Source organism: Asparagus officinalis, chromosome 1, assembly GCF_001876935.1.
Source record: "Asparagus officinalis chromosome 1, Aspof.V1, whole genome shotgun sequence".
In the NCBI taxonomy this organism is placed as follows: Eukaryota; Viridiplantae; Streptophyta; class Magnoliopsida; order Asparagales; family Asparagaceae; genus Asparagus; species Asparagus officinalis.
This window is the reverse complement of record NC_033794.1, coordinates 130,921,987-130,933,507: the sequence shown is the minus strand read 5'-3', so window position 1 is coordinate 130,933,507 and position 11,521 is coordinate 130,921,987. Positions and strand designations below refer to the sequence as shown.

The 11,521-nt window shown below is 38.6% G+C and overlaps 1 protein-coding gene across 1 annotated transcript; it reads right to left on the bottom strand.

Annotated features, from left to right (window-relative positions):
- LOC109822310 (serine/threonine-protein kinase HT1-like) lies at positions 362 to 10,199 on the bottom strand. The gene is made up of 2 exons (XM_020388525.1): positions 8,916 to 10,199; positions 362 to 993 (listed from the first exon to the last, which is right to left on the bottom strand). Exons 1-2 carry the CDS (start codon positions 9,815 to 9,817, stop codon positions 663 to 665), a joined length of 1,233 nt encoding a protein of 410 aa, XP_020244114.1. The 5' UTR covers positions 9,818 to 10,199; the 3' UTR covers positions 362 to 662.

Sequence of the window (11,521 nt, the reverse complement as noted above, 5' to 3'; positions counted from 1 at the left end):
ACCGACCTGGTTTCAGCCTCAGCGCTGAAACCAGGTCGGTTTTTGAAAAAAACTCTCCGAAACTTCACGGGAGTTGAACTCCCGTGAAGTTTCATAGTTCAAAAAACTTCACGGGAGTTCAACTCCCGTGAAGTTTCGGAGAGTTTTTTTCAAAAACCGACCTGGTTTCAGCGCTGAGGCTGAAACCAGGTCGGTTTTTGCAAATAAAACTGAATGGGGTCGTTTTTGGGGAATAAAAATCCAAATAGGTTGGTTTTGAAAATTTGTCCCAAACCTAAACTACAATTAGAACTTACGTGCAACACAGCAAACATATCTACATCAGCAACAGAATGTTCACTGCATGCACTGCACTATAAAATCAACTGAAAATGCCTTGGTGATGACTTTCTCAGCAACTAAAATCCGGACATGATTTAGTCATCAGCCACAGAAATTTCCCATCTTGCAAAGATATAAACCATTCCAACTTTTTTAAAGATGAAATTTGGTCGAGCACAAGGCAGGAAAAGGAACAAAGAGCAAACTAAAACTTACATGCAACACACCAAACTTATCTACTTCAGCAACAAAGTTCTGTTATGTTCTAAATATACAAAAGCTCAAGCATGTTCACCTTTCTATCTTCTTCTGTTGTTCACTTCTACACCTTCCTTCTTCATTCAGTCAGTCGTCATTACGCAACACCGAAACCGTGCTTTGCGCACGGTGGACCCGATCTCGACCTGTGCGTACTCGAGAGTTTTAACAATATCCTCGAAGGAGGGACGGACGTCAGGGTTTGAGTCCCAGCTGCGGGTCATGAGATCAGCGAGCACAGGAAAACAGTCGGTTGGGATGTTCGGCCGAGCACCCCTGTTTACTACAGCAAAGGCTGCTTGGACTGCTGTCATGTTCTGAAATGGGAGCAGTCCTGTAACAAGTTCCCACAGGACGATACCGAAGCTGTAGACATCAACTTTTTGGGTGTAGGGTCGGTGCTGGATCATCTCCCTGGAAAAAGAAGAGGGTTTTGTGAATTGATATGAGAAAAGGAAAATTGTAAAAAATAAAACGATGACATTTTCTTGCAAATAACATGAAAATTTCCATATTTTAACCGCTGTCTGATATACATACACTATATTAGAACAAGCCTCAAACATAGGAATGAATCCATCTTATCCATTCATCCACAGGAAATAGTATTTAGTAACCTACCATTTTGCTACTTACTGCACTTAGTTGTTAAAAAAAGGGGTCAAGAATGGATGGAAGCTACCAACACAAAAAACACAGAACGAAAAAGAAACTAAAAGAAAAATGAACAGTGAGACATAGAATTCTCCTTCGATCTATCAACAACCACTAGGCAAATGACAAACAACAAATTTGCAGACAGCGAACCAAAATAAGAAGTTTAAAAACTAGGACAATCACCGTTTGGCCTGCAATCTCGAATAAAAATCCTTAGTTCTGGAGCATGTAATTGATACAGGAAGCTAACACATTCCTTCTTCATAGTGCCACATCTATTTAAGAAATTATGACGAGCAAAAGTAGAGTGGATGTCCAAATATTAGTGAAATTTTCGCTTAACAATCACTGTCCCTCCCTTTCTCAATGACTTACATTTAAGCAATCAAAAAGGCAACCATAGGTTAAATGTCTGTATATCTGCGCCCTCACATAATTTTAAAGAGATAAAGAAAGCCTCCACCTCCCTCCTACATAGAACGTGCATCATGCACGCTTGTGCTTGCCTATTAGAATTTCTTGTGGAACATACATGCACATGTAAGTAAAGATATTACTTGATGTTCAGAAGCCAGAGAAGCCAGAGCAGTGATTTCCACAAAATAGAGAACTTTTCATTAGTCTACAGGCAAAGGAAGAAAGCGTGTTGCTAGCTGAAAAGGGTCTAGGGACTGCATGTGAGATCTCCAAATAATTCGGAAGCTCAGAACGACCGATGAGGTCACAAACCAACATGTGCACGGGCTAACCAAGCTTGGGAGGTCAAAGACCCACTATGTGGTCATATGCCTTATCAGCCCATGTCGGCAATCTCATACCACCCTTTTCAGCAATACCACTAGCAAACAGTTATATGAACGTCGTTTTTTTTTTGTGTTGGGGGGGGGGTGTCAACGACAATATTTTCGCTTTGGCGCCTTTCCTAGTGGTAATCTTCAAGAGTAGATACTGACTCAAGCATCAGAGAAGCAACTTTGGGAAACAAATCACTGACAACTTCTTTTGTGTGTGTTATGTCAGTCTGCATAAACGTTGTTCGCTACATGTGTTTCTCGAACTATAACTATAACTCTTATTCGTGATCTCGAATGCCCAACCCCTGTTGGCTGGTGCGGCATCACTTACCATGCTTCCCATGGGTGGTTTCCTGAGTGCACTTTTGGATTCTAAGCACTACAGGTAAATAAACAAACATGTACATGTACAACAAGTTAACATATGTATTCTCCAACTAACAAATAATTTCATTTATGATTTGGAGAATGAACACCCATTCCTATAGATGAAAATGTAGCACAAAAGGTGCGTATAAGTTAGGCTAAGGCTTTTTGCTGACTCGTGTTTCCTTTTCCGGGTCTTTCTTCCCTCCTTTATATTGTGATCCCATCTCATGTATGGTCTATCAACTGTTTAGGCAATGAAAGTGTTAGGCATTACCATTGTATCTTCACTCTGGGTCAAAGCTGACCTGCTTGTAAATAGATTATCTTTGATCCATTATTCAGGAAGATTAGTAGCAATCTGATTTTACGAATTGGCTCCGTGACTCAAGATAACACATGAGACAAGCCTAAACAAAGTCAACTCATTTATTCTTCAAGGACTTAAGAGTTAAGACTACGGGTTGAAAATTGCACGTAACACACATGTGAATTCAGGTTCACGTAGACCATCCATTTACTCAATGAAGATTTGGGCAATCAGAAATGAGATAAGAGAGTCCCTCGGCCTATATTTGGAATTGTGCTCACTCAAAGATAAAACAAGGTAAATGCCAATAATTATATACCTAGTTAAGCTTAATATTGTTTACTTTACTAGTTATCCAGTGATACGTATTTTCTAATTCCTAAATAACAAGTACTACATTAATGATTGAGCGGCCGCAAATAGAAGTGGAACCATGAAGCTATAACAAACCGTTCGTATTTAGCTCAAAGTTAAACAACCCAAGGTTTTAAATGTCGGCCGACATGTCGGACATGTCGGCCGACATGTCGGTTTGAGGGCTTGATCGACACAACATGGACGTTTTCAACTCGTATGTCGGTTTTCAGAGCCAAATCGGAAATATCAGGGTCATATCGGGCATATCGGCCTATTTTTTAGCTTTGAAAAATTGGCCGATATGGTATTTTTTTTAAGATCTGTTTTTTGTTATCGGGTTTAGGTTTAGTGATAAATACCCAAACCTGTTTGACCCATACTCATATTTAAGAGTTTCTTATGAATCCGATGGCAAGAATTTATGAACCCAAATCCATATATTATTTACTTTTTTATATGTTTAGTTTATAGAATTTCTAAAGTATGCTTATATTGAATTTATGAATGCTTAGATTACATTTAGAACATGATATTATACATATGTGTACTACCCGATATGGCAATCCGATATTTAGTCAATGTTCCCCGATATATCCCCGATTTTCGCTATCCGATATGGATTTCAGCCATCCAACATGAACCCGACATCCGACATTTAAAACCTTGAAACAACCTATATTAAAAGATGATATTATGGCTCCAAAATTATAAATGTGCTATATTATAAATTGCATAGAATAATGTCAATTGAAGCTTGCGCATGCCTAGGTTTGATTATCTTGTAATATGCCTGGGCCCAAAAGTTCTATTTGTTCTCAGCTTATAGAAGATAAAAATCAAGACGGTAAATTCAGTTAAAAGTGTCATTCAAACACATTGTGTGTGCCAATAGGCATGAAGTGCCACCTTTCTAGGTTTGGCTATCTTCTCACATCTCTAGGCTCATACACATTAAAATTCGCCATTTCAGGAACACAGGGCTAATTTTGTACTAAGCACCTCACACCTCGCAATATGACAGAAACTAAAGGTTTTCAAAGTAAGATCTTGAGAAGCCAAAGGTGCCCAAACACACCCCTGAGGAGTGCAAGGTAGTTGCTTTCTTATCATCTCTACTTGGAGATTCGAGGGGCTATCAACCTCTTTTTTAATGTGGTAATTTATTTCAAATGAACTGTTTTAGGAAACTATATTTTGAAAAAAAAAATATTAGCTTGATATATTAAGCCAAAATAGAACTTATTAAGGATTATTTATCCTTCAATTATAACCTTCTCTTTTTTCCCTTGGCATTTGAGCACCCTCGATCACTCGTAAACATTGTCTTGGTAAAATTTCTCCTCTTTCTTTTTTTTTTAATCTGTTAACTTCTATTTTTGACTTATTTTTATGGTATTATATACTTTTGAGAACAAGCCATATGTTGAGCTGAAAGGTCAAAGCTATCACTTAAATTATATATGTTAGTAGTTTTTTTTAATATGTTAGTGCTTATTAATTAGTATTTAGTACTTGTTCGTTACTACTTACTATTTGTATAGGTAATCCACGTCTTTTTGCTTATCAAAGTTCTTCACTTCAAATATGTGCTCGTAACTCATCTACTTGTGTTTTATGATATTGTGTTTAAAAGCATATTAGATGTAGTTTTATAAAAAAATTTAATATTGTCGGACTTGTTGCACTCACGTGATCGCTTTTTTGGTCTCTCATCTCAGGCAAGATGAACACTTGTCGTCTCGGCCTTATGCGATATAGGACCTTGTGGCCTTTAAAAAATTGCCCACAGACTGTTTGAGCTTATCAAAGGTAGGTATCAAGGTGGTAAATTATCTTGAAAATGGGTCGAGAGGCAGCTAGTTCAGCCGTTGGGTTTGGAGGATTTAATGGTACCCGCTAAAAAATGGTCACTTTGCCCAACGGAACCTCATTGATCACCCCAGATTCTTTTATTTCCGTGTAGAGATTATTTCCTTCAAGAGTACACACCTTCTTGGTGCCACAACCATTCTTTGCAAAGCAGTACAAGTGGTTCCATTAGCATTCACATAACTAAAAAGGCCTTTCCCCTATGATTGATTACGTAGCGACTATGGTAAAAGGTCACTGTTATAAATAGTGGTAAATAGCGCCGCAATAGCGGCACTAATAACGTTAGCGTTCCCTTCCCGCTATACTATTGCTCAATAGTGGTGACATACTACGGAATATGCGTTTTCCGCTCACAAAAACGACCAATAGTGTGTCATAACGACATGATTTTAAATGTCACCGATATGTCGTCGGATCAGAGGTTAGAGCGACACGGATATGGCCATTTCAAGTCGGATATCGTTTTAGAGGCCCATGTCGGACATGTCGGGTGATATTGCGAACATATCGGCCAATTTTCAACCTTGAAAAATCAAAAATCAACCGATTTTATTTATTTTTATTTATTTATTTATTTATTTGAGTTGATAAGTATTAGGTTTGAGTTCAATACTCAAAAGCCTAACCTAATTAATTCTTTTTTTAGTCTTTGTTCCCATAGTAACCCGATAGCATATAATATAGATTAGGGCAAAGAAAAAAAATATTGTTCTCTTTCTCGCCGCGATCTCCTCTTATTCGTCTTCGTCTCTACAAATTGAAATTGAGAATTATAAAAGCATCATGTAAACAATAAGTTTGAACCGTAACTTGAAATCAATTCAAAGTCTAACATTTTATGTCAATTTTATGTAAGGCGCTTTACTTCATGTTAATTTTATGTAAGCCACTTCAAAAGTTCTAGTTTGACAATGTGTATTTTATTTATTTGTTGGAATAATATTCTAATGTTTCCCTTTAAGAAATGAAAAACAACTCGTGTCTTGATGATGAATAGTTGAATACTCAACTCGAGTAGGATAAACTATAACAAAACAAATGCATTCCATCTTAGTGACCAAAATTGAGTAGAAATCATCTGATATGGCAATCCCATATTTAGTATATGTCCTCCGACATACCTCTGATTTTTACTATCCGACATGAATTTTAGCTATCCGACATGAACCTGACATCCGACATTTAAAACCTTACATATTGGTAAATAGCGGACGATTGCGGCCAAAATCCGCTTTTTGACTGATATCTAAATAAGGTCTGAAGTGTAGTTTTTTAAAATTAAACCCAACCCGCAGCCACTGCATCCCATCGTCTCCCGCGAATTCTGGCGTATTCCCGCTGTCTCCCACAGTCTCTAGCACCTCCCTCAGTACTTCCTCTCACCTCCTCTCGTCGTGAGCTTCTCCTAATACAGTCCTCTCACTGCTCAGCTCATCTTCTTGAAGACGATGAATCTTTGAACTCTTTCTCTAGTCATCTTCGTATTATATGACACTTACATGTCTATTTCATGTTTAGGCTCTTTTTAAATCATCAAATATGCAATTTTAGAATTTCTAAATTTTCCTTTTATTTTTATTTTTTTAATATTTTTACACATATCTAAATTAGGCCACTGTTTGACTTTGCGCTTTTTACTGCTATTTTGTCGCAATAGCCCCAAATAGCCTTAGTGATGCCTCACCACTATGCGATGCTATCTGTCATCGATAACCTTGTCAAAAGCCTAAACCTATCTTGATTTATCTTAACCGATTTTGATTTATAACACTCATTAATGCTATGAAAGTAGCTTCTATCTGTTCATTGAGACGACGAAATCCCTTCACTCGTAACAAGAGACAGATCAACTAGTTATAAAGCATCACATTTGTAATGTGATAGTCATCAATTCGCTTTCAATAACGAGTTTTTCTTCTCTATTGATCTTTTCCATGGTTAATAATCTCTCATTTTCCCGTTAATAAACAATGTTAATACACATTAAGTGAACAAAGCACTTAAGATGAGATTTTTACTAGATCTTAATGAGCTTTGCTATAAATAGTAAAATAACTTGGAACTTGGACAAAGTTCAACCAGAGCTTAAGCATGCCTAGCCTTGACAATTTGTCACGTGCCTTGGCCCATATGGAATCTCAGCTTAAAAAATGTAAGGTAGAAAGCAAGAAGTTAAATTTTAGTTGCATGTCACTTTAACCATTTAAGTATCATCTTGTTGCCTTCGCATCTCAACAATCTGGATATTTAACTGTGATGATTTTTTGTATCGAGGGAACCTTAGTTTGAAGTGTTCCTTTCCTGGGAGCACATTACTTCCAATATCTTCTAGTGAAGAACTGTTTCGCAGGACTTGATCATGTAAGACTTGCCCCTAGTTCAACTCCACTCCCATGAGTATGTGTCCTACTTAAAGCACGCCACATATCCCATGGTCAATAAGAGGGGATTTGAACCTTGGCCGACTAGTGGGAACTTTCCCCACCTAACCAACTAGCGGACTAGTGGATATTCAATTGCAACAATTCACCAAAAAATCCAAGGAAAAAATGAGCAGCTAATAGCCTAATATAAATTCAAAACATTGACAAGACATTATGCACAATTTAACTTTTGAAGAGCATGATCTAGAAAACTTGAGTTGCAATAGCATGTGGTCCACCAAGATAATCACATACATTCAATGGTGATGCATCAACTCACTCTTCAATTACAACTTTTCAAATATATATTGACATCTGCAACATATCGATTACATTTAATGCAAACCCAAGAGAATATCCAATCAGATCTGGGTTGTGGACATGTTACTCACATGTCATTATAAATATCCAAAAAGCTTTACAGCAATTTACAAATATGCTTGTGCTTAGATCAGCTAAAATGTAATTACTATCCAGAAATATATTTCTCCCAATTCTTGAAACGGCCGACATATAAAACAACTTGCTAATAATTGTAAGAAGATTCATATTACCAAGCAAAAAATGTTCTCACATAATAGATCCCGATGTATGTGGAACACTATGATGCAACGAATATAGACTCCATATAGGTGGAATACCAAAATGCAAAGAGATTTGTGATTTAAACTTACATACAGTGCACGTATAACGAAAACTAGTGATGTGTTATCAATAACTCTCAAGTCTCGACCAAATACTATTCGTAACCAATGCGTGCATAAAAGAGGATCCCCCCGGTCCCCGCTGGTGGCCCAACAGTTGATTTAAACTTACATACAGTGCACGTATAACGAAAACTAGTGATGTGTTATCAATAACTCTCAAGTCTCGACCAAATACTATTCGTAACCAATGCGTGCATAAAAGAGGATCCCCCCGGTCCCCGCTGGTGGCCCAACAGTTGGGTGCTAGGGCTTGGAATAAGAAGTCCAAGGATCGATCTATATCACTCCTATCCCCAATTTCATTCGATGAGTATTGTGCCGCTCGTGCTATTTTCATGGGCCCCGGGTCGCATAGGGGATCAATGGCTCTGGGGGGTTTATTGACTAGGTTAATCAGGCTTAGTACTGGGGTTGGGTTTAGGCCCCCCATAGATGGTACTATGATAGGGTCCCATAGGTGAACACATATATGTAAGGGTGGGCCCCCGATACTAGGGTGTGCTCACTTATGGTGAAAAGAGCTTTGGACTGTGAATCCCGTTCCTCTATGGTTGGGAGTGCTCCAACCTTGAACCCTCGTTCTTGATACATGATTGACCTAGCCTGGAATCCTTGTCATAAAAAAATGCATGTTTCGCCAAATAGAGCAAATTTGTAGGGTAATGAGCAAATCCTCCAAATGAAATCACATATCAACACAATTAGCATCTTTATATAAGTAAATGTTGTGCATGGCAACTAAATTAAACACGGAAACCAATCATAATCATGCATCATCCAAATTAAGAACAATCCATCAGTTAACATAACAAGAACAACAAATTATGCAAGATAGATAAGCAAAACTTACGGAGCCATCCAGCGGTACGTCCCGGTCTCAGGCGTCATCCCCTCCGGCTTCACCTCAATCCTGGCCACCCCAAAATCAGCAATCTTAATTGATTTATCACCAAATATCAGCAAATTATCCGACTTCAAATCTCTATGAATGAATCCCAAACTATGCACATAAGCCATTCCCCTCGCCACATCAAGCGCCTGTCTCACTGCAACCCGCACGGGTATTGACCTATGATGCCTCTTCATCAAGAACTGCCTCACCGACCCGCCCTTAGCATACTCAGTCACTATACACCACACCATCTGCTTCCTACAAGCTCCTACAAATCCAACAATGTTAGGGTGCTTCAAATTAGACAACAACATCACCTCTTGAGCAAACTGTTGCTCCATCGTCTGAGCATGTTCTGGATCATTCTCCGGCCTCTCCAACAGCTTAATGGCGACCTCCTCGCCGTTGTAGGTCCCGCGATAGAGCTTGCCGAAGGCTCCCTGAGCAAATACATCACCCATGTTGAGCTTACTGAGATCAATGGCCCATTGCTCATAACTCCCGAGAGAGAGAGTGGGCTGATTCGGGTCCATCAACAGTTGGGCCAATATGTCGTTGTCGAGAGAGCGGGGGCCCCGGCGGCGGGGCCCGACCACGCTGTTCCTTGTGGAGAGGTCCTCGAAGGCCTTGAGACCGGGGTGGTGGAGGATTCTGGTCCGGGAGTTGCCGGAGTTGGACCCCACGCTGCTGTTGTTGTCGGCCTGCATCACGGTGGACCCTACCCCTGCGCTGCAGGAGATGGACATGCCAGCAGTGACGGTATCGTCGCCGCCGCCCAGGCCGAGCTTGAGGTAGCCGGCATCGAAGAAGTTGTGGTGGATTCTGTTGTCGTTGCCAAAGGAGAACCCGTTGAGATCCATCTGAAACCCTAAAAAGAAAGAAAAAACACCTGAGGCTGCAGAATTCAATGAAACTGAGCTCGATCGCGAGGTTTTGAGGAGAAGATGAAGGGAATGAGGCGTTAGGAGAACTCGTTGAGGTCCATCGCGATGGTCAATTAGGGATTTCTTCTTGAAACCCTAGAAAACCCTAGAGACGGTGGAATTCGATGAGATCGAGCTCGGTGGAGAGGGTTTGCGCAGAGTAAAGATCGAGTGGGGTTGCTTTAGAGAGAGAGAGAGAGAGAGAGGCGTTAGGTCTTGTCTTGCGATTGCCCAGTGGCGATGAGAGAGAGAAGAGAGACGACCACTGTGTCGTCGTTTTTCTCGTTCTTCTGTCAGATTTCCCCCCCTTTTTTTTTAAATTTTGTTTTTTTTTTAAATTGTAATAATTATCTTCAGTGTGTACATTAATTAACTAGTGTCGTCTAGCTGAGATTTTCGGTAGTTGGGTTTTTTGCTTGCGCCCCCTTTAGGGCCCGTTTGGTTGGTTTCCTAAAAATCAAAAAAAGGAAATCGGTACAAGGAAATCAATAAAATAATATTTTTATCCATTTCCATCCCTAAAACTCACCCACAACATCTAATAAAATATTATTTTTATCTTCCAACTCATCTCATTTCATCTCCTTTCTTACATTTAAAAATAAACCAAACACAAGAAATGTGTGACATCATCCAACTCATCACAACTCATCTTATCCCATTTTTAAAAATCACACACATCATCCAATAATATTGTGACAACTCATCTCATCTCATTAAACATTCCTTTCCATCCATTTCCTCAAAAAAAAACAAGAAATTGGTTTCCTTAAGTACGTGTCACATCATCCAATAATATACCTCCAACTCATCTCATCTCATCTATTTTCCTATTTTTAAAAACGAACCAAACACAAACAACCTCAAAACATCATCCAATAATATACCTCCAATTCATTTCCTTATTTTTTTAACCAACCAAACAACCTCAAAACAATTTTTTTTTAAAATCACTCACATCATCCAATAATAAGTTGACAACTCATCTCATCTTATCTCCTATTCTACAATTTCTTTCTTTTTTAAACCAACCAAACAACCTCAAAACAAATATTATAAGAAATAGGTTTCCTATTCTTTGATTTCCCAAAAAAAATGGCCAAACGAACAGCCCCTTAAGTTCTGGAAATAGCTTGTTTTAGCATAATTATCGTTTAGCGAGTCTTCATCTATAGGCACTAGGGGTGCCAAATGGTTTGGTTTTATCAGAACCTATCCGTATCCGTATCCGTATCCGAACGGATGCGGATATGGTAAGCTATTTTAAAATCGGACGGATACGGTTTCAAATACGGGTCCGGTTTTAGTTTTTTTCGGGATACGGATTCGGATACGAATATAAGGGTTGCGGATACGGATATCCACAATTTAATAATACGGATACAGATACAAATATATGGAAATTACATATTTTATAGAAAAGTTCACAGAGCACATAAAATTTGCACTTGTTCAAAACAATGTAAATTATATGTTACAATAAATACTTTATTTACATTTACCCTTCTTAATGCTATAATTATATTGCAAATATGCATATAAAACCCCAAACATTTATAACATTTTTAACACCTTACATTATCTTAAATTATAAAGTAAATATATAATTACATTTTTTTATAGAATAGTGCCCAATTTTAT

What these genes read in the sequence shown, in the direction of transcription:
- LOC109822310 (XM_020388525.1), bottom strand. Translation starts at nt 9,817, where the DNA reads ATGGATCTCAACGGGTTCTCCTTTGGCAACGACAACAGAATCCACCAC. An exon ending in ACGTACCGCTGGATGGCTCC is followed by an intron (nt 994 to 8,915) that starts GTAAGTTTTGCT and finishes TTCTTTTTCCAG; the next exon opens with GGAGATGATCCAGCACCGAC.